This window comes from Eurosta solidaginis, chromosome 1, assembly GCF_040869045.1.
Source record: "Eurosta solidaginis isolate ZX-2024a chromosome 1, ASM4086904v1, whole genome shotgun sequence".
NCBI lineage: Eukaryota > Metazoa > Arthropoda > Insecta > Diptera > Tephritidae > Eurosta > Eurosta solidaginis.
In genome coordinates, this window is record NC_090319.1 from 31068845 (window position 1) to 31093659 (window position 24815).

The 24815-nt window shown below is 34.5% G+C and overlaps 1 protein-coding gene across 4 annotated transcripts in view; it reads left to right on the forward strand.

Annotated features, from left to right (window-relative positions):
- The window catches only part of msps (msps cytoskeleton-associated protein 5), a 103272-nt gene extending 79768 nt beyond the window's left edge, over positions 1-23504 (forward strand). For 2 of the 4 annotated variants that reach the window (XM_067784286.1, XM_067784300.1), the window contains 8 exons: positions 116-550; positions 11122-11311; positions 11372-11625; positions 11919-12249; positions 13761-13937; positions 14015-14177; positions 16512-16795; positions 19088-23504. In XM_067784286.1, the coding sequence (XP_067640387.1) occupies positions 116-550; positions 11122-11311; positions 11372-11625; positions 11919-12249; positions 13761-13937; positions 14015-14177; positions 16512-16795; positions 19088-19165 (1912 nt within the window). In that variant the 3' untranslated portion in view covers positions 19166-23504. The remainder of the gene's footprint in view (positions 1-115; positions 551-11121; positions 11312-11371; positions 11626-11918; positions 12250-13760; positions 13938-14014; positions 14178-16511; positions 16796-19087) is intronic. The other 2 variants (XM_067784290.1, XM_067784311.1) reach the window with 2 other exon arrangements.
- The last annotated feature ends 1311 nt before the right edge of the window (positions 23505-24815 follow it).

Here is a 24815-nt window from a genome sequence, read left to right on the forward strand (position 1 = left end):
AAAATCAAAATAATTTTTTTTTTGTAGCTATTTAGCATTTAAATGTTTACAAATTTTTTGTTAAAAACAAAAAATTACTTTCCCCTTTCTTCTCTTTCTCTTCGTAATCACACAGAACGTTCGATCAACCTGCATCAACACAATATCAACTATATCAAGCTCCCAAAACGACCGGTCCTTTCGGTTTGGATCCTGATGTTATTTCGGAAATCGAAAAAGATTGGGTGCGTGTCGATCAAATGCAACAAGTTGTAGTGCCGAATGTTGATGTTTCATTACTTTTCGAACCAATCAAAATCATACCGACTCGCGATAATATTAAATATCCACAAGATCAATTTGAGCAATTAATATCACACCCACATTATTTGCAGCAACAGGCGGTGCACAATACACCGCCACCACCCTCTGCAGCAACGGCAATAACGGCGGCTGCTATGAGTGGTGGCAGAGGTTCACCTTATTTGAGTGCACAACAACAAATGCATCAGCAATACAATGCGGCAGTCTATGGTAGTGGTAGTGGCACGGCTTTACAACATACCTCAAAGTAAGTGGTGCATGATAAGTTCTGTGGGGGGCATAAGCATAAGAGCCAATGTAAATTTTTAACATTCTGTTTTTTTTTTTTTTGTTTTTGATATTTTAAAATTGAAATGTTAGTTCTCTCTCTATAGCCGGAAGGTTGGAGCAAGGGTGCGCAAATGGCAGAACATACTAAGTATACACTCGTATACCGATGGTTCCAAATTAACATCGAGTCTGCTGTTTACTGTGTCGATCCAGAAATAAGTAGATCCCACAGTCTGCTAGATCACTGTAGTGTCTCAAACTTAAATTGAAGTTGTGAAGAAAGCAGCAGAAATTCTGGAGGAAGCATGCTTGAACTGCAGTCGCATCAATATATGCATTAGACTTGGCGTAATTTTTTTTTCGGAATTTCAAATTCGGGTAGCGATCAAAATATGCGATTTGATTCCAAAAATGATGTAGCAAATTTTCAGGCTGATTGGATGGTGCCAACCAGTGCCATAATGAGGTCAAAGGTCAACTTGTTTGAAAAACACCAAAATACATTTTTGAGAGTTAATTTTTTTATTTAATTAGATATACTATACGTAGTGCTGCTACTTTTTGCATGAATCTCATTTCTTCTCTATAATTTTTCTTAACATTAGCTGTGATCCTTTACTTTTCTGACCATTTCTAATAAAACCAAACAGGATAAATATAATAAGAGCCGTCACTCGTTATTTTTTAGGCATTTACTCGATGTAAACTGTGAGGTAGTCGCTACTTTTTTTTTGATCGAGATGTATATAAATGTGTTCTATACATTTTCATGGGGTATTTGTGTTTATTTTTCCGACTGTATTTAATTAATTATTTAATTCTCTTTCCAAAAATCACGTTTGCATAAAGTGACAACACCGCATGGATAAATGGGAGGAAATTCAAAAATGTCCCTCATAAAAAAAAGTAGATACTACCTCACAGTTTACATCGAGTAAATGCCTAAAAATAACGAGTGACGGCTCTTATTATATTTTTCCTCTTTGGTAAAACTGTCAAAATATAAAAATTCGCTCTCAGTGAGAGAGCAATACCAAAAGGTACGGGATTGCCTTCCATTAAAAAATGTGAAATCTGTCAATTTCCCAACACACACACACATATATACACATCCCTACAAGAAATTAGTGAACGCTTGCATAATTTTTTCACACTGCTCTTATACCTATATGACACTACTTTATTTTCGTGTATTTTATCTTCAATTTTTTGGCGCACTCCCTCCTAATACGGCTTCAGTACTGGTGTAAGTGTGTAAACTATATTTCAAAAAACTAACGAAATACAAGGAAAATACAATCTAGTTCATTAAAAACAAACGAACCAGTTTGTATTTCGATGTTTTTTGACATTCGGCCGTTTTTTCTTTATTTTTTTCTGACACATGAAAATTTTGTTTTTAGTTTGAAAATTAATTTAAATCAATTTTCTTGTGAAAAAAGTGACCATTAGAGACCGAAATAATTTTTGTGTGTTATTTGCATTGTTTTTATTGTTAAAAGTGTTAATGTAAAAATAAAATGTAAAACATAAACATAACCGTTTAGACGGTTAAGCTCCAATTAAGTAAGTAAGTAAAACATAAACAAAAACATGTCAAACTCACTAATTTTGGGGAAATAGTGGTCTCGCTTTTTCACGATAGAAATTGTTTTTGGGTTTTTGAAGTTCCGATAAAGTTTCGTCAGTTTTTTTTAGCTTGGAATCCCAACAAAAATAAAGTGTCATATATGCTTTAGCTTGCTGATACAAATGTTGCCTGAAATGAGCGTCACTGTTCCTGCAGGGAAGTAAATTGCCAAACAGCTGATCGTTTGACAGTTTTACCAGAAGTAGTCAGCAGTAGTCAGCAAAAAATCTTTTGACTAAAACTTGCAAATCTCTGAATGGAGAGATTAATTTTCAAATTTGAATAATGGCTCAGAAGACAAATTTATCCTTGAAGCGGCTACGGCATTCGGACTTTAATCGTTGAGTAAAGTGGATCGTCCCGCGTTTTTCTTTAAGTGTTACGTGTTAGTGACTTACAAGTTTTGTGTGTGTCAAATATAATTAGAACTGTTCTCACGTTTAATTTATTGTCTACGATACATATATACATTTAAATTGGTGAGTATTTTGGTTGTGTGACACAAAAAAATATATATTAATACTTTTGGATAAATTAATAACAAAAAAAGAAAAAAAGCAATTTATTACAGTGCCCAAAGAAAAAAAGGCAAAGTTTTTTTACAAGGCACCTAGAAATCTTATAGACACTATGGCGTCGCCGACCCGACGGTGGGTGACGTCCACGGATGCAAAGGATGCACCTAGTGCAACCGGAGCTAACAAAAAAGCAAAAATAGAAAAAAATGAAAATGTAACTGGGTTCTTCGAGCTTAGTAGTGAGGGTTTGGTGAAATATAAAGGTGAGGATTCCATGTGCAAGGCAATGTCCAAAATCAATGAAAAATCGAGTGTTGCATCCATCAAATCAAATGAAAATTCTAATGTTAATTTCAACATGGCTCAAGCCATGGATATAGAATTGAAATTTGGGGATGATGAAAACAAAAAAGGCGCCAAAAGCGCCAAAAATGGCGGGAAAAAAGAAAGCAACAATAATAGTGTGACATTAGGCAATGCTAGTGGTAGTGTAGAAATGGAAGGAAATGAAACAGACACAGCTAAGGGCACGAACCCAAACATAAGTACAGTTACGACCACAAATATAGGTAATGCACAAAACAATGCAAGACAAAAATATGAGGACAGACCGTTAATACAATACCCTCAAAATTTCCAAGGTGAAATTTTTGTGCTAGTAGACTCTTCGCCACATGCCACATTGAAAAATGAAAAAATGACAATTGGTCTCACACTATTCAGTCAAATAAGAGACTTGCGTATAAAAGACATTGACCACATCCAAGCCATTGGAAGAACGTTATATAAAATTATCTTTAAAAGTACATATCATGCTAATAACTTTGTTATAGATCAACGTGTCATCCAAAGAGACTTGAAACCATTCATTCCAAGAACTGCCTTGGAAATATATGGAATTGTAAAAGGAGTCCCACTCTGCTTCTCAGATGATGATGTTGCCAAAGAAGCAATCACGACTATACCTATAGTGTCGGTGAAACGCTTTACACGAAAAGACCCCAACACTGACAAGTATATTGCGACTATGACTTTAAAAATTGGGTTTTCAGGAAATAACATTCCTACCCACATTATATACAACTATACAAAGCTAAATGTTGAGTTTTTCATCCCTCCCCTCAGACAATGTGAAAATTGTTGCAGAATTGGTCACACAAAGATGTCGTGTAAAACGAAGACACTTTGCTTAACATGTGGTAAAGCTGAATGTCAAAATCCAAAATGTGTATCTAACACCTGCATTCTATGCAATAATCAAGGCCACTCAGCCAGAGATAGGAATATATGCCCACAGTGGGAAAAAGAAGCAAAGATTGCCCGCGTCAAGGCTGTCAAGAAGCTAACAAGAAAGGAGGCACTGGATTTGTACTACCCTCGTTGTGGTAACAGATTTGAAATGCTTGAAGTCGAGGAAACAGACTTCCCTGCGTTGGAAAACGAATATTCAAACATTGTTGATAAAGACACTGAAATAAATAGAAATTTCACCAAAAAACAATATAGCCATGTGGCCAAAAAGGGCAATGAAAGATACATGACCCCACCTCCCAGAGAATCTCCTCCCAAAATAGTTAGACAAAAAAATCCAATTAATCCTGTATTCAACTCTCCTGAATACCAAAAAGGATTAGTATCCCAATTTGAAAAGTTCATAAATCAATTAATTAAAATCTCCCAAAAAATATCTCTAGAACATAACAACTCCAACGCTCTTGAAGAAATTCAAGGCCTCAAAGGCCAATTTGAAGCAATAATTGCTCAAAAAGATACTCTCCATATTCAACAATCAAATCCCTTCAAAAATCATGAAAATAATGCAATATAATTGTTAATCATTAAAAGCTAATATAAACACAATAGAATTTTACCTAAACAAATACAATTTTAACTTCGCTTGCTTAAGCGAAGTATTCTTATCCAGAAACACAGCTCATAGAAAAATACTCAATTTTAATTTATGTAAAAAACATAGGAATGATGGCTATGGTGGCGTAGCCCTAGCTGTCAAACGAGAAATCAAATTCCACAAAATTAATTTCAATAGTGAATATGATGTTTTAATTATACAAACAAAAAACTTAAGTCCAAACATAATAATCTGCAGCGTATATTTCCCTCCAAATATAAATACCAGTAACTTCACTGGTGAAATTTCCAGAATTTTAAATTTTTTAGAACGATACCACAATGTTTTTTTAATTGGTGATTTTAATGCAAGATCCACTGCTTGGGGTGACACATGTGAGTCAAATAAGGGAAAGCACTTAAATCATCTCATACAACAATCCAACTTTACCAATATATATGATGGCACCTACACATTTAAAAGTGACATCCGTACAAACAACGGATCAGTACTCGACTTATGTTTCGTCAATAACAATTTCATATACAAATTTTCTGTAGATCAAACCAGAATTGGAGGAAGCCATCACTTTCCTATTACAATAGAAACTAACAACATTTGCACATACATCACTAAATTCATTTCCAAAAAAAAACTCATCAAGTCACTAAATGAACTTGAATGCGACTCGTCTCTAGGTGTTTTTGAAGAAAAATCAAAGATGAAATCCAAGATGTTACATATGTTGTTAAGAATAACCGAATCCCCAAATCTTGGTGGAATGAGGAAATAAACAAATCATACAGACTTCTTAGGCCAAACTCATCCCCAATCCCGAAAATTTTGAAAATTTAATTACAACCAAAAAACAATGGAAAAAAGATGTGAAAAGGGGGAAAAAAAAAACAATTTTAATAATAAAATTGAAGAATTAGATCTGAGTAAAGGCAAAGGTGCATGGAAATTTGTAAAGACCCTTAGAGGAGACTTCAGTCAAAATATCTCTCAAACATGGTGTGATAACTACAATAAAGATTTCTTGAATGTGTTGAACGACCAAGTACCAAGTAACTCTTTAAGACTTGCAATAAACACTGAAGTGGAACCAAACCTTGATTTAGCTTTCACATTTGAAGAAATCCAACTAGTTTTGGCCAATAAAAAAAAGGACTCTGCTGCGGGTATTGACGACATCTCATACAATATGATCAAAGCGTTACCAGAGCTGACACTAAACAATTTAAAAACAATACTAAATGACCTTTTCTTATCAAATCAAATTCCTGACCATTGGAGAGCAATTAAAGTAGTTCCGATTCCAAAAAAAGATGCTGATCTCAGTCAATATCCAAATTTTCAGACCGATCTCCTTAATACCTGTACTCTTAAAAATTATTAATTCATGTATAGAAAACAGATTATACAACTTTCTAGAAACCAACAATTGCCTTCCCAAAAATTCCTTTGCTTACAGGAAAAACAAATCATGCTCTGTATGTCTAAATTATATCCTAGACAATATCAGTGTATCAAAAAATGAGAAAAAACACGTAATTCTCTGCTCCACCGACATATCCAACGCATACAACGGCGTCGACATAAGCTCTCTTAAAGATATGCTTTTTGAACTACAAATTGATCAGCTATACATTGAATGGATAATAAACTTCCTAGCCCTCAGAACTCTTAACATAGGCAAGGAGGTCATTAATATTTACAATGGAATTCCCCAAGGTAGCTGTTTATCTCCCATACTATTTAACATTTATACATCCAAATTGCATGATACTACTAATACCAACACTCAAATGTATCAATTCGCAGACGATTTTTTCTTTGTTGCTTCTGGTGAAACCATAGATGCCGCCAAGATAAATCTACAATATACCTTAAACCGGTTTGCAGACAAGTGCTCTGAACTGAACCTAAGCTTCAATTCAAGTAAAACAAAAATTATGCACCTAAATAGAGGCCCGCTAAAAGATATTCAAATTAGTGTTCACAACCCAACATTCCCACAAGTTCAAAACTTAAAAATTTTGGGAAGAATCATAAACAGTTCCCTCACAATCAAAGATCATTACGATTCTGTAATTAAAAAAACAGACAACAACATTAACTTTTTCAAATATCTCACCAATATTAAATCAGGGCTACATCCACAAAAAGCTTTAAATATATATAAAACGTTAATTAGATCAAAAATAGAATACTGTGGTACCACGGCATCCAACAGCCCTAATTCAAATACCAAGAAAATAATTACTTTGCAAAATAAATTTCTAAGAAGGTGTTTAGGAGCCACCCCTTCCACACCCATCCCCTTGCTTTATGCAATTGCAAATGAACTTCCTGCCTCTGAACGTGCAATGTGGCTGACAGCTAAAGAGCTGGTAAACATCTTTGCATATGATGATCCTATCAAATATTCCATTTGCAATAATGATAGTCTCAATTCTAGCTACTCAAAAACCTACAATCGTTTCTCAGCGATTCTTGACAGCCTTGACGTGGTGAATCCCCAAGTACTGTGTCCTATTTCTGACCTGGTGGTCCTAGATAAATTGTTTTCTGGAAAGAAAGCAAATATGACAAGTGAAAGTGTTCAGGCCAATTTCTCAAGCATTCTAAATGACTACAAAGCCAATCTTTTTCACATAATGTTCACCGATACATCTCTTTCACACAATACGACTGGATGTGGCATATATAACTATTCCTCGAATCTAGAACATAGCTTTAATTTTAATTTTAAATCCTCATCTATTTTTGGTGAATTGATGGCTATACAAGAAGCCATCAACATAGCCATAAATAACAAATGTGATAAACTGGTGATATTTACGGACAGTTTGGGTTCGTGCCAAGCACTCCTAAACCCAAAAGCAACCATTGTAAATATCACCAGTTTATCACATTTGTTATTTATGGCTATGTTGATGGCTTCTTGTATAGCCATCAATTCACCAAAAATAGCTGAGGATTTATAATATTCATCAAGACATCATGAGTTATAATTTTAGACAGATCCACATTGTCTGGATACCTAGCCATAAAGGTATCCCAGGCAACGAAAAAGCTGATGAAATAGCCAAAAAAGCAACGATTAATAGTCCGAATAAAAGTTTTAAACTTACAATTGACGAAGCTCTCAAGCTAATAAAAACTAATATTCATGATGACTGGTATGAAGAATTTTTAAATTATGCGAGTGATAAACCCAACTTATTCGCAACAACATACCCCATTAGAAAAAACAAAACTTGGTTCAAAAATATAGACATAACTACTACAGAAATTAAAACAATAAATAGAACCCTCACCGGTCATACCTATGACAAGCAATACTTACAAAAAATAAAGGCAATCAACTCGACACGGTGTCGCTGTGGTCAAACAGACAGTTACTATCACCAAACCTTCCTATGCAGAAACCTAAATGATATAAGATCTGAATTCAATTTATTTAACAACAACTTCAGTTTTGAAGATATTTTTAGTGGTAACAACACAACCAAGATTACTCAACTTGCCTCATTTTTAAAAAAAGCACAAGTTAAATTCTAAAATCTGTGATTAAAAATTACAAGAGCAATATACACTTTTCTATACTTTTCTCATTTTTAAGTATATTACTTTAATATAAAACTTCAAGATACCTATATCGACAATTATATGTATATGTACATACAAAACTTTCATTTAAACGAACATGCCAAAATGGGCATTCATACGTATCCACTGATCTCATTCGCGATACAGTATAAATTCAAAGCACTTAAAAGTCAACATATGTGCTTTCGCTTTAAGACAAAAACCAAACCAATAAAACAGGCAAAGCAATCATTGTAAAGATTCATCCTGGCAAAACTAAACCAACCTCTACAAAGAAAACAACAAACGGAAAACAGGAACAAGCTGAAGAAAAAACAATCCGATATATAACCTGGCGTTATGGACTAACGTCCGTGCCATTCAACCAAACCCCCCCCAAAAAAAAAAAAGAAGCGGCTACGGTCTGCCGACACAAATGTATATTTAATTGGTAAATGTGAACCCAAACTAGTTGGTGTAAAAGTACTTCAGTGTTTTTTTTTTATAATGTACGGAGTGAAGACAAAACAGTAAATGAAAGCTCAAGATTGGTGTTGGATGAAGTACCTATTGCCTTTTTAGGAAAAAGCTAGAATCCCAACGCCAGATCAAAGAACATGTGCTGCAAAAGTGATTAAACTTTATCAAGAGTGGAGAACAGAGCAAAAAGTATCTAAATCTCAGTTTCCGAGTCATCGCAAAAAGGAAAATTACTTTAAGGAAAATTTAAACAATTTATTTGACATTGTCCACGTTGACGCTCTAAAGCTTATAAGTATACAGGAAGATAGAGACTTTTTAATAAAGCAGCGAGAAAATGGTCGTATTGGTAGAATGACTTGCGTCGATCGAAATGTCACAAATAAAGAAAAGAGGAGGGCACAAAGATTGGAAGATGAAAAACGTCGAAAAGAACGTTATGAAAAGAAAACAAGCATTTCAGGTAATTATTATATAGTGTTTGCACACACAGAGGCTAATTTTTTTGTGCAAATAATTTTGTGTAGACTTGACTATGGAACACGTTGAATGAGAGTGATGTATCGGGAAATGGTGTGCAGGCGATGGATTTGGAAGAAACTGATAACATCCCAAGTTGCTCCAATAGGACAATTCAAAAACGTGGAAAAAAGCATTTTATAGACGATGACTAGCTTGTATTAATTGAAAAAATGTATTTGGGTGTTTTTCAAAAATGTTGACCTTTGACCTCATTATGGCACTGGTTGGCACCATCCAATCAGCCTGAAAATTTGCTACACCATTTTTGGCATCAAATCGCATATTTTGATCGCTACGCGAATTTGAAAACCAAAAAAATTTGAAATTCCAAAAAAAAAAAAAAATTAAAACCATATGACCAACGACAGGTCTAATAGGCATTGATAGTCAGGCGGCGATTAAGGCAATAATCTCACACATTATTTCATCAAGAAGTGTCCTGGAATGCAAAGCAGCATTGGAGAGACTTCGTTTCGACCATACTTACCATACATCTCTACTGGGTTTCCGGTCACAAAGGGATAGAAGGTAACGAAAAGGCCGATGAGTAGGCAAAGAAGGAGGCAGCACTCGATGAATCGTCGGTAGACGTCCCAATTCATTTGTGAGAAATCAAAAGGAGACAGGAGTTGCATATCAGCCATGAAGCAAGAAAGGCGTGCACAGAAGCGCTGAGCTGCAAAATTTATAATGTCATGTGCAAATCCTACGACATTACATTCACGAAAGTTGCTCATATCTCTTAAGAGAGACGACGTAAAGCTCACGATGGGCATGCCAAGGGGACACTGTCTTCTGCCGCCGCATGCTTATAATTATGGTCACACTATGGACACATTCAGGTCTTTATTGAGCGGCCAGTTCAACCTAACCGAAACCTTCTCGTCGAACAAAGTTCACTCTATAAGCCTCTCGTTATTGGTAGCTGTCGGAGGAACATGGCCTGGCCTTTGGTGTATTTGAGACAAAAGTTGTACGGAAAATTTGTGGTGCTTTACGCAGGGATATCCTGTAAAAATTTCAGCTTTTTATTTTGATGTTTAGAGGTCCCTCATCGCGTTTTTAGTTTCTCCATACAAATCTTATGGGAATATTCAAGTTTTTATTAAAACTACACTTTTAACCCATAGTACCCAAATCACTAGCTATACATGTTTCTATAGGAAAAAGATACAATGGTAAGTCATCTACTGGATTTGTAAAAAAAGTTTAGAATACTGAATCTACCTCGGTGCTTCTACTTGCCAACTGTTAATAAAGGAAAGGGGTGGTCCCGCTCTCCCTGGGAACCGTTACTTTTAATTATTTTTAATTGTTACAAATTTAACTATATCGACTCCTGCGTCAAATAATTACCGGTCCAAGAATTTTAGAAAGGTGTACAGTGGCATCCCGCTCCCCTAACTTCCTCTGGAACAGTTTGCTTAAATGATTATAACTTCAAGTCATTTGCGCTGTACCAATAATAGTTTTTGTTCAAAACTTCAGAAAAGTAAGAAGTGTCAATCTGGTCCTTGGATCATTTTGAAATTACTTTGGAATAATATTTGGATTATTTTGGGATCATATCCACACTACTTCACTTTGGGTTATATTTGGGGATCACTTGAGGACTATCTACGAAACATTTCAGGATTGCTTGCGGAACTAATTCCTGTTTGTTTTCGGGATCGTTTCGGGCTCACTACGGGATCGTATTGGCAACGTTGTTTGAGAAACTACTTTGTGATAGTTTTCGAATTGCTTTTCGGATCATGGTGGGGCTATTTTGTCGATCATTTCGGTATGATTTTACGACAATCTCGATCATTGTGGGTTTGGTCTTCGGATTATTTTGAAATTGCTTGCTTTTTTATATCGCGATTGTTTTCTGTAATATTTTAGGATGGTTTCTGGAATTTATTAACGAGCGATTTTTTGCTCATCTCGTATTATTGTTTTTTTTTTTTTTGCAGCATTATTGATGTTTTGCCAAAACTTGATCCACAGCTTATCAAAATGATGAAAGCAATTAGCAGTGTGGATACTCTTAAAGCGCGCGCTGCTATTAGTGAACTTGCCGAGATTATTGATTCACCAGAAAAACAGGCCGTTTTGCGTGATTATGAGGAAATTTTTATACAGAATGTACTCGCACAGTTTAAAGTAAGTAAAAAACAATACAAGTCTATAAAAAAAATTTAATAAAAACAATTTTCTTTGTAGAATCTATCGCAGGTGCCCATTACCGAATCACTGGTCGTCTATCAGCCGCTACTCTCTATTCTCTATTCGTTTTTCCACTCCAAATCATTGGGCAAAACGTTGAGCGTTGCCTGCATTAAGAATTTAATGTCTGCGTTACTTAATCTCATGGCTGATCAGAAATTGAATACGGGCGACGATGGGCAATATAATAAAGTTATCAATGGTATTTGTTTGAAGGTGTTGGATAAAGCGAATTTTACGAATTTAAATTGGTATGTGTAAAATTAAGTTTATAGAATGTGTTTAATCTAGGACGCGGTATTAAAAGCAATAAATATTTCGACTGTCGATGCAGACATTTTAGTAAAATTTTCGAATCAGATATATTTTTGGTCTAAAAATCAGATTCCAAAAACTTACCAAACGCTTTTGAGAATGCATGAGAAAAATATTTATTATTTCCAAACCCAATTCCAACATCAATTGGTTTCCAACACCGTTGATTGTCAAAAGTATGAAGTTTATAAACCTTACAATTATAAATAATTTATTATTTTATTTCTAGTGCACTAATACGTTTACTACGCGAAACCTGCCCCGTAGCTGGCTTGCCAAAATTCACTGATCTACTCATGAAATGCATTTGGCGCAATGTTAAAATGTTGCCCGAACGTACAAATGAACTGAACTATGATGCTGTCATATTAGAAGTGCACGAATTTATGTTGGCCTTACCAAGCAGTTGGTGGCAAACACGGCCATCCGATACGCCTTTGCGTACCGTCAAAACTATCATTCATAACATGGCTAAAGTCAAAGGGAATGCTATTTTGAATCATCTCAATCAAATACCGTCGCATTCGGAGCTGCATACGTATTTAATAAAGATACTGAAGGTAAACTAGTGAAATTACTATAAACATAGCAATGCCTCAAATGTCGGAAATTATAGAAAATTGTGCGGCGAAGAAAACTTTTGTCCGTAACGCATTTAGATTTGGAATAACACTATGCTACACTCGATTGGGTACTGGACCAAACCAATTTTTTACGAGATTGACCCATGAACACAAAAGTAATGTCCACGTTTTTCGAAACTAAGCTTGAAAAAGTAGTAGTACTTAATTTCGCAGTTTAACTTAATTTTGATTTAATCCAAGGATTTATTTGAAAGTTCATATTTAACGGGGGCTCTACGAGCTCAAAAGTCGGACATGTAAAAAAACTAAAAGATTTTTTGTCCGCCAGTTATATGAACTTGGAATTAATAAAATTCCAAATATCACTCAAATAAAAAAACACGCTCATATTTTAACTTTCTTAGTTTATAAACAAATAACTTAAAAAATTTTCTTTGCCGAATATAGTTCCGGTAGATAGATAGATAGTTAATTGAGGATCGCACTGTGACCATTGGTCTATTGTGGCCTCAGTTCCTTCACAGCTCCTCATCCAAGCCGACATCTCTGATGAACCCTAGCAGTTCACCTGGCTTGAGGGATTTGATGTGAGAATGCTCTGGCCATGGCGAGCCCATAAACTTAGCCCTGCATCTTGAGATTGCATCACACTCCAGGAGGATATGATCCGCCGTCTCCGCTGATCGATCACAAAATCGGCATGTCTTGTTCAATATTATGCCCAGCTTCTGCATGTGGCTGTTCAGTCTGCAGTGTCCTTTAAGAATAGCTGTTAGGATTCTTAGGTTATCTTTCGAGAGGCCTATTAATACCCTATATCGAGTTGTACTGTAACCCACTAACTAAGATTGCCTCAGGCCTTCCCCCTCTTTTCCATCTCTTCTACAAATAGATGCCCCCTAATTTCCTGCGGGCCTACTGGCAGGAACGGGCCCAATGGGTCGTGCCTTTGCTACCGCTCTGGCCAGGCTGTCCTCCTGCTAATTTCCTTCAACTCCCCTGTGGCCAGGAACCCAGGCCAACAGTAGTTCGTTGCGCGCTCCTAGTTGATTTAGCTTTTCAACGCACTCAAGGACCAGTGCTGATTTTATTTCAAACGCCGAGATCACCTTGAGGGCGGCCTGACTGTCACTGAGTATGGCGATTGTTTCATTAGAGTACCCGCGCTGAAGATTCAGGTCAGCGCACTGGCTTATGGCGAATACTTCCGCTTGAAAAATGCTCGGGTATACTCCCAGGGGTATTGATATCAACGACTTCAGATCCAATCCTCTCTGGGACCTTTCTTCCGGTAACTAGCATCGTTAAGTTACTAGCCCCATCATTTCGTGAACGATTTGATATGACCACGTTGAACCTTCTAGGTCATCTAGCATCAGCGTTAATTTAAGTCTATTTTAAGCATTGCAAAATGTTGACACACTTGCACTTTTAACAAAAATATGTTTTTCGTAATGATTTAAATATCTTGATACAATTCTATTTAGAACTTAGCTAAAGAGGGTCACATACCAAGCGCCTCACCACAACGCTCTGCCTCGGCTAAGGATGTGCATGGCAAACGCATTTCAAATCAAACCCATGAAACCATGTCACAGATATTTAAATTAATCTCAGATAAAGAAACAAAACAACAAGGTCTATTGAAACTGTACGAGTTTAAGGTGAGTTCAGACTGTGATACAATTTCTTATATACAGATTTTATCTAATACATACATTTTTACACAAATTATTCGTAGGTTCAAAACCCAGGTATCGATTTAATGACGTTCCTCAAAGGTGCCAGCCCAAGTTTTCAAAAATACATTGAAGATGGCTTAACTGAAATTGAACGCGCTGTAGCACAGTCTGGTGGCGCGGGAGATGTTACGCAACGCACGCAAAATGGTGACAATCGTTTAGGTAAGTAAAACAGCAAGTGTTGAGTGAATATGGAGACCTCCATTTGAATAGGAAAGTTGAAGATTTTAAACAAATAGTTTAACTTACTGCAATTTTCTGTTCTACACTTGAACCAATTTGATAATGTGGTTTTCTGTTGGTTTGGGAACTTTTCGGCAAACATTTTTATACTCACCTGAGCAGAGCTCACAGAGTATATTAATTTTGTTCGCTTAACGGTAATCCGTAACGGCGTAAACTAATCGAGATAGATATAGACTTCTATATATCAAAATGATCTGGGCGAAAAAAGAAATTTCTTTAGCAATGTCCGCCCGTCCGTCCGTCCGCCAACACGATAACTTGAGTAAATTTTGAGGTATCTTGATGAAATTTGGTATGTAGGTTCCTGGGCACTCATCTCAGATCGCTATTTAAAATGAACAAAATCGGACTTCAACCACGCCCACTTTTTCGATATCGAAAATTTCGATAAACCGAAAAAGTGCGATAATTCATGACCGAAGACGGATAAAGCGATGAAACTTGGTAGGTGGGTTGCCCTTATGCCGCAAAATAGAAAATTAGTAAAATTTGGGACAATGGACTTGGCACCGCCCACTTTTAAAAGACGGTAATTTAAAAGTTTTGCAAGCTGTAATTTGGCAGTCGTTGAAGATATCATGATGAAATTTGGCTGGAACGTACTCCTATTACTATATGTGTGCTAAATAAAAATTAGCACAATCGGATGACGAGCACGCCCACTTTAAAAAAAAAAAAAATTTAAAGTCAAATTTTAACAAAAAATTTAATATCTTTATAGTATATAAGTAAATTATGTCAACATTCAACTCCAGTAATGATATGGTGCAACAAAAACAAAAATAAAAGAAAATTTCAAAATGGGCGTGGCTCCGCCGCCATAAGTCGAACAAAAATTTACCAATCCTTGTGGTAGGGGCATAGACTCTATGACGATAACTATTTTCTGTGAAAATGGGCGAAATCGGTTGAAGCCACGCCCAGTTTTTATACACAGTCGACCGTCTGTCCTTCCGTTCGGCCGTTAACACGATAACTTGAGCAAAAATCGATATATCTTTACCAAATTTAGTTCATGTACTTATCTGAACTCACTTTATCTTAGTATAAAAAATGGCCGAAATCCGACTATGACCACACCCACATCTTCGATATCGAAAATTACGTAAAATTAAAAAAATGCCATAATTCTATACCAAATATGAAAAAAGGGATGAAACATGGTAATTGGATTGGTTTATTGATGCAAAATATAACTTTAGAAAAACCTTTGTAAAATGGGTGTCACACCTACCATATTAAGTGGAAGAAAATGAAAAAGTTCTGCAGGGCGAAATCAAAAGCCCATGGAATCTTGGCAGGAATACTGTTCGTGGTATTAAATATACAAAAAAATTAGCGGAACTCGACAAATGATGTTCTGGGTCACCCTGGTCCACATTTTGGTCGCTTTCTCGAAAACGCCTTCACATATACAACTAAGGGCCACTCCCTTTTAAAACCCTCATTAATACCTTTAATTGGATACCCATATCGTACAAACACATTCTAGAGTTACCCCTGGTCCACCTTTATGGCGATATGCCGAAATAGCGTCCACCTATAGAAATATGGCCCACTCCCTTCTAAAGTACTCTTTAATACCTTCCATTTGATACCCATGTCATACAAACACATTCCAGGGTTCTAGGTTCATTTTACTACATGGTGATTTGCCTCCAAATCTCTGAGCTGAGTATGTAATGTTCGGTTACACCCGAACTTAGCCTTCCTTACTTGTCTTACATTTTCTCTCTGGCCTAAGCGTTCCGACGCTTCCGCGCCTTCTTCAGCGGCATCTGTTTTATTAAATATTTAATTAGTATCAATGAAAGCATGTTTGCAATATATTTATCGGCCGAAAAATTCAACAAAAAAACAACATTGCAGGTTTCCTTTTAAATTGAATTAAATTTATATTACCTACTGTTGACGTTACCGCGACATTTTGAAATTGATATATTGTATAATGATATACTATAGTATAATGACGACAACGGAAACGGTAACCGAATATGAAAAGTATAAATTTTAATTTTTTTAATTTTACATTTTTAAATTCGCAACTAATATATATGTACTTATTACTTTTCTTCACATGCATACCTCACCTCGCATAAATAAAAAAATACAACAACACCATCAAACAATCAAACCAAAACCACAAAACTTCGAAAATACAACACAATCATCATCACTAATCAATCAATATCAAAATAACACTTTCCCACTTGAATATATTTTTTCTCGGATTTGTAATCATCATCACAGTCTCCTCCCGATTCTCTTATCTAACAGATGCCAATTTTCAACAACATCAAACCACATCTGCTAGCTGTCTTAGTGGTAGTAGTGGTGGTAACGGTGATCCCGATTTTTGGATGGATCGTTTGAATCATCTTATTTCGAAAGCGAATCTCAATCGTAATGTTGACGGCATAAGTGGCACACACGCAATGCTAATGGACAATAAAGTGGCGGATGAGAATTTGAATTTGAATACGATGAATGCGCAACAGAAGACGTCGTCATCGTTAATACGAAGGGATGCGAGTGTAAGATATTTTTTGTTTTAAATTATTTGTTGCTTAGGGCCTTTTTGAATTAAGGTAACGATAATTTAAATTATACCAAGATTGGATTTTCATTTTTTATTGAGTAGCATATATTTAAACTTTTTCATGTCGAGTACCTACTTATGAACTTGCTGTTTCTGAGGTTTTTATGTGTTATTCTAGTGTTGAATGTAACTTGAATGAAGAGCCGTTCTCGCTACTTAAGCAAATTACTCGATGTTTTCTCAGGGTAGTCGCTGCTTTTGTTTTTTTTTTTTTTTTTTGTCACTTACATTTATGAAAATGCCTTCTATACATTTTCGTGGCGTATTTTTGTTTATTTGAGTGATTGCATTAAACTAAAATTTTTTTTAGAAAGTAGTTCTTACTTCGAAAATATCTCAAATTATGCAAATTTCGAACAGTTTGACAAGCTAATAGATTTTCTATAACCTGCTTTTTCGTATTTGAGCACATTGTGTGTAATGGCAATACAAATCAATGTGCTTTGTTAGTTTTGCTTATCTTCAATTAATTTTTGAAAACTTTCGAAGTAATAATTTTCGCAATTTCATTTTGAAAGAAGTAGAAAGCAATAACTTTAATCAAATTTAACTTTTGGAAAGATTTTGAGTATAGTTTATATTTGTATTATTAAGCGGGTATTGTCATCTTTTGGGAACAAGGAATGTAACTTCGAAAAGTTTTGTTGTTCTTTTTTTCGTTTTATTTAAAATGTAGTTAGAAAATGTAACTTTGAAGGTTTATCAAAATGCGAATTACTTAAAAGGTTTTGCCTGGGTAAAATTTTGTTTAGTGGTGGAAGTAAATTTTTGTTGCTGGAAAAATTATTCGAGCTTCCGAAAATTTTACTGATTTAACTTTGTATGCGTTATTGTTTAAAGCAGTAACTAATATGTAGTCAATTGGGTATGAAGCCAATTATTATAAAAAGTATGAACTCCTAAATTCTGTGCAAGTTCTTCTTAAGTAAAATATGTAAATGGCGTTATTTTCGAAAATAATTTGAATAAAAAAATTGTATATTACTATCAATGAAAGAACAAGGCTTCCCAGTTTTGGTGATGTTATCCCATTTCTCGTTTTTGTTGGAAATTCTTATAACTTTTGATAATTTTTACTTTTTTTTATGAAAAAAAAATACTTCTGTCGGCTTTTTCTTCCCTTCAATCAGAAAAAGGAACGGAACTTGGATTACTTTGCTGATTTAAGAAATAAAACGAATAAATTGTTAGTTGTTGGGCTTTTTTATCTCATTCACAACACTATGCGACAAAATACATTTTTTTTTTCAGGGTATTGGACCAAACCCACTTTTTTGTAGAGATAGAGGCTTAAGTAGACAAAATACTATCCCCGTTTTTCGAAGTCACCCTCCAAAAAATAGATATCGGCTTTCGAGGTTCGAAATTCTACATTTCGAAATTTTTTTTTTTTAACGCGTTCAGCAAATTAAAAAAGTAAAAATTTGGTCGTGGTCCCCTCTTTTCCCTTAATTGTTATTAATTATTAGTATAACAGCTGTTATACGAGGTGAAAAGTCAGATAGTCCCATGATAATGGCTACTACTTCCATGTCTGCACATACTCTGCACTGGAATTGCTCGTACTGTAATTTTTCAAAAAATGAATTCAGCCATTCAAATAAAAGAAAAAGGCAGACCACGACCACATTTTTCTTTTTTAATTTGTTGAACGCGTTAACAAAAAAAAAAATTCGCAATGTAGAATTTCGAACTGCGAAAGCCGATATCTATTTTTTGGAGGCTAACTTCGAAAAACGGAGATAGTACTTTGTCTACTTAAGCCTCAGTCTCTACAAAAAAGTAGGTTTGGTCCAATACCCAACCGACTGTTGCACAGTGTAATACGTTAAATTCCTAAGTGATGTAATTTAAATCGAATGGCCTAAAGTCTTTTTTTATTCTCTATTGGCAATAAAACGAGTAAATTAGTTTAGTTTAGAAATGAAACGCACTTCGAAATGTTCTCATGGGCTTTTTTATTTCATTTACAATAAGGAAATGAAATTTTGAGTTCATCAAACGTTAATTGTCTATAAAGTTTCGCCAATTTGAACTTCTTAATGGCGTGAATTTACGCTACTGCAAAAGTAATTTGAATTTCGAAAATTTCTCGTAATCTTGGGAATAAGTATAGTTTCAAAAATAATTAAAATTTCAAAAATTTTGGAAATTCATGTATATTTCGGTCCACAATTATTACGTGACTTAGCTGTGTGCGATTAACAATTTTTACGTTATTTTGCAGAAACCCGAACTATCGCCTAATCGTTTACAGCACATACAAGCCAAGATAGCGGCATTCAAGAAAGAAAATCACGCCTAAGCGTTAGAATGAGCAGAGCCTAATATACATACACATAAAAAGTCGTCCGTTGCTTTAAGAAAAGGCAAGTGAAGATGTGCCACTTTTGGACAATGTCGGAAGAAAAACATTTTCTTTCGTTTAAAAAAAAAAAATTTTTAAAAAACTTGTATCTCAAAACAAAACTCGATTATAAATGTTAGCGGATATAGTAAACGCTAAACATAGTATTAGAACCATACAACAGCAAACATTAAATTATAAAAAAAAACATCCAGCATCACGTATAAACAGACACGTTTAATTTATTTTGGAGATAAGCAAGCGCAGTAATGGAAGAACTGAAGCGATATATGATGAAGACAGCTATAGCGTTGAACATTTTTGTGTTTGCATTGCATGCGGATTAGAGCGAAGGATGACCGAGTGAGAGCAGCAGCAAGAAGAAAAAACTAACAATATATAAACTACTAAAAATGCATTACTATTAATTATATAATTACTATTACTAAACATACAAGCACACAACTACATACTTAAATATGCATATATATACACACAGGTATTTATGAAAAATATACATTTTACTATATATTCTTAAATTATTAACAAAAATGCTGGCAACAACAGAAAAGAACATTTAAATAAAACTGTAAAACTAAATGATGTCGAAATCAAATTAGTAATAATAATAATAAAAGAAAATAGCATTGTCCTGTGGTAAACGCCGGCAATGAGCATAAACTTAGTGTAATAATGAAAAATAAACTAAAATTAAATAAAAAAAAAAAGTGAGAGGCATGTGTATGTACTAGCAATAATGGCAAAACGAATGACAAATGAAGTTGAATTTCATGCATATACAAAAATAATTTACATACATACGTATTATAAAACCAGATTCATAAGAAATAACAAAAATTTCATATTTAATGCTTTCGAATGTGAAATTTCGATAAAGATTTGCTATTCAAAGTTTCTGAAACGTAAGTTTTTTTTTTATGAATTTGGTGTATTAGAGTTTAGGCAACTTGTGCATGGTTAAGAAAAAGCAAATAGACACATACTTATATACATACAAAAATAAATGCATGCATACATACTATATACATAAAGAGACAGTGCAAAAGGTGCAGTGCGTTAATTGCGATCTGCAAGATTGCGGCATTTGTGTCGTACAATAGGTGTAATAGATTTTCATATTCATATTCAAATACAAAAAATACATAGTTCGGTTTCTGCGTGTTAAAGTTGTGTAATGTTAGTTTAGTTATGTTATTAGTAAACAGTTTTAATTTCGTGCTTCGTTGTGTTAAAAAACAATATGATTGTGATTGCTGTCTAAATTTAAATTTAAATAAGAAAAGTACTCAAAAGCACTCATTTAATTTACGCATTCGTTGCGGCTTCATGTACATACAGGGGTGGCTTTCCATAATTCGATAGTCGACACTCGTTAGCTCGATACTTTAATTCGATATCGAACGCTCGACGACACAGTTTTGGTTTACGTATTTCAATTTGAGTACATTTTTCCCTTGTATCAAAAAGTGTTTCGAAAGTATATTGGAATCATCAAAATAATTTCAATAGAGAAGAGCGTTTGTTTGCGGACTCCTTAGCTTAAAATTATTCCTCAAGTCAGCAAACAAACGCTCTTCTCTATTGAAATTATTTTGATGATTCCAATATACTTTCGAAACACTTTTTGATACACGAGAAAAATGTACTCAAATTGAAATACGTAAACCAAAACTGTGTCGTCGAGCGTTCGATATCGAATTAAAGTATCGAGCTAACGAGTGTCGACTATCGAATTATGGAAAGCCACCCCAGCATAGATTTTACACTTATTTCGGTTGCCAAATAGTTCTACAATGATTCGGGAAATGTGTTTCTTTTTTTTTGTTTCAAATGTTTCGAATTTATTGAATTTGCTTGGGTGTAAAAAAAAGCACGAAGCGATCTTTTGAACTTCGATAATTTAAAATTTTTAACTTCGAAATATTTTGCAACTTTTTTTTTTAATTTTTTTTTGTGTCCTAATAATTAACTTTTGATTCGGAAAATGTATTTTTATTTAAAATAGATCGAAATCATTTGATTTGCTTGCTTTTCGTTATAATTATAACTTTTATTAAAATATCATTCCGGTTTTCATAAAAAATTTGGCATCGATTTTGAATCCACATCGTACGATTACTTCTATGCGGAGGTGGCTCTCCGTAATTCGATAGTCGACACTCGTCGGCTAGCTACTTTTCAGTTAGATATCGACGAGATCGCCTTGTTTTCCGCGTCTTGATATGTGTAATTTAGTTTCCGTATTGCAAATAGAGCGTTTTTGAAGCTACTAAAATCGTTACTGTTGTGAACAGGGTATGTTTTTTAACTTTTCATAATTTCTTAAATAATCTCAAAAGCATAACTATTCAACTTACGAATATGTAATTCGACAGTTAATTACGCATCGAACAGTTTTTATCGAACGTTGGGTACCACGCTTCGACATATTGTGTTATGAAAAGTAAAAAAGATCATTTGATACCAGGGGCGGAAAATAATATTTTTTTTTCGGAGTCGAAAAAGTCGGGTCAAAAAATTGTCCTAGGTGAAAATGTTTGAGTTCCCAGGTATCCCTATAGCAATAACATGTCGAATCCTGCATCCTTTTTATTTTTCGAACTTTCCATAAAAGTCCACATATAAAAGTAAAATCTGTATTTTTATTTTTTGAGTCCGATAGAACTAGTTAAACTTGGACTTTTAATAATAAAAGTCCGGAAATAAAAGCTGGACTTTTATTTTTTAAGGCCAAAATAAAAGTCCGGCTTGATAACAAGGAAACGGGATATCCGAATTAAGAGCATTTTTTTTATTTCGGATCAGCCGTTTCTTTGTTATCAAGCCGGACTTTTATATTGGCCTTAACAAATAAAAGTCCGGATTTAGCTTTTATTTCCGGACTTTTACTTTTAAAAGTCCAAGTTTAACTAGTAGTAGTTGATACTCGTTCTTGTTCGATATCGAATTACGGAAAGCCAACCCTGTTCTAATAATTGCTTTGAAAAATTTAAATTACATACACTCAATTAATTTGTTCCAGGTTACTCGTATTTAAATCGAAAAATTGTATGGAGCAATTTTTTTCGAGTTCGAAACCCGGCTGCACATCTCTTTATTTTTTTTTTTTATTTAAAAGCGAACAAGTTTTGACTTTGATTTTTGCCTTTCGAAAAATTTTCGAACTGGTTTTGCATAGTTTTCGTCATTAATTAACTTTTTTTTTCTAAAACCAACGAAAATAATTAAATAAAAAAATTACTTAGCAAAATGTGCTACTGTGCTTGCTGCTATTTTCGTGGTCACAACTGTATGTGAGCCAACTATTTTTTTTTTATTTTGTGTGCCGGTCATTTGCACTTTTGTAGAATATTCATATGCTGTTTCTGTCTTTCACTACGGATGCCTATGTACATACTAATAGTTATGTTTATAACACTTTTTATTACATCCGTATAACTATTAATTGGTCGCTCTCTAATTTACCAAGCTTACACGGTTATTTCATTTTCTAGTTATAAGTGCTATTTACATACATACAAACTTTGTTAATTATTAGTTAAATAATTAAAATTAAAAAGAAACAAAAAACTTTGCTGCATATTCTGTTGAGAAATATATTTTTTTTTATTATCTAATCGTATTTTATAAAAGTTATTAATTGTTAAGTATACATTAAATGTACAACATACATACATACATATATGCATATTTCAATCTAATAAGTTACTATATTTTAATTAAAGTTTTATTGGCGTTTGGCGAACATTTTATTCAATAATAAAATAATTGAACCTAAAATATATTAATAAAAGAAGTAACAAACACACACACACACATTACTTAAAGTAGTCTAGTAATACATTACACTCCAATCGATATACAAAATACACAACACTCTAGAAACATTCATTCAAAAAGCTTAAAACGAATCAAGCGCGTAGTTGCCTTACTTTTTTTTCGTACATATTTTTTAAAGTTTCAAATAGGGCTTTTTATTGTTTAAAGCTAAATTATATACATTTTTTTAAACATATTTTAATAGTTTTTTTTTTTAATTACAAAAAATCGTAGCTAACTAACAATTTTAAGCAATAGTTCTAGTTACAAACAGCATTTTTTAAATTTATACTATTTTTCACTTCATTTCATTTTAATTATTAATTTTTGTGGAGATTAAGAAAGGATATCATTTAGTTTCTCTAACTTCATATGTATGCAAAAAAATTAACATAAAAATAAATCACATGTTTTGAATAACAAAAAAACAAAAAATATAATAATAATAATAATTAAATGTGTTTTATTTGTATGTGAAAAGTAGTATATTCGTATCGTAGAATACATTCCGTTGCTGTTGGATTGATAAAGACACTCCCATGTTGTTGTTGTTGTAGCAGTGCTCCGCCCCATCCAATAGGTTCGACCGATCACAAATTGTCAGCAATATCCTCTAGCAGGAGTACAAGGAAAATTGCTGTTTCAACAGGGGTGGACCATAATGAGAGGAATGTTAGAGGCGTTGGTTCCACATTACAATTGAAGAGATGGTTGGTGTCATGTGGGGACACATTGCAAGCAAGGCATACATTTTGTATGTCGGGGTTGATTCTGGATAGGTAAGAGTTTAACCTGTTGCAGTATCCAGAACGAAGTTGAGCTAGAGTGACACGCGTTTCCCTGGGGAGAATGCGTTCCTCTTCCGCAAGTTTTGGGTACTTTACTTTGAGTACTGGGTTCACCGGGCAATTCCCGGCATAAAGGTCCGACGCCTGTTTGTGGAGTTCACTGAGGACCTGCTTGTGTTTTTTGGCTTCATACGGCTGAGTTCTCAGGTGCTGTTCAACAGGAACTGTTTGGTTAGCATCTCATTTCTCTCCCTGATGGGGCGTATTCTCGTCTCATTATGTAGATGGTGTTCTGGGGACATAAGAAGACAACCCGTGACTGTTCTGAGAGCAGTTTTTTTGCAGGCCTATAGCTTCTTCCAGTGAGTAGTTTTTAGTCTTGGTGACCATATAGGGGACGCATAGCATGCAATCGACTGGCCAATTGCTTTGTAAGTGGAAATGAGCGTTACTTTGTCTTTTCCCAAGTACTGCCAGCAAGAGAATACGGCTCTGTATTTCCGGACACTCGCATTGAGAGCAAGTGTTATGTTGTTGTTGTAGTTGTGCTTCGCTACATCCAATAGGTGCGGCGTTCACTCACAAATGTCACCAATGTCCTCCAACAGAAGTCCGAGGTAACTTACAATTTCATCACGGTTGGTTAGAAGAGATATCGGTGTTAGAGACGTTGGTTTTACATTGCAATTGAAAAGATGGTTGGTGTCATATGAGAACGCGTTACAAGCGCGACATACATTGGATATGTCGGGGTTGATTATGAACTCCTTAAGTTTCTGGAATGCGGTGCCTCTTCAATCAGATGTCTGTTGGGATGGCGTGTTTCTGGGTATTCAACAGAAACTGTTTATGTGATCGATGTGGATAGCCCTTTGCCGAATATAGTTTCGGTACGCTTCATAAGTAGCACTTTAAAGTTCCAATCCAACTAAATTGGCTTACAATCGGTTATTCAGGTAATCGATTAGTCAATAAGTCGA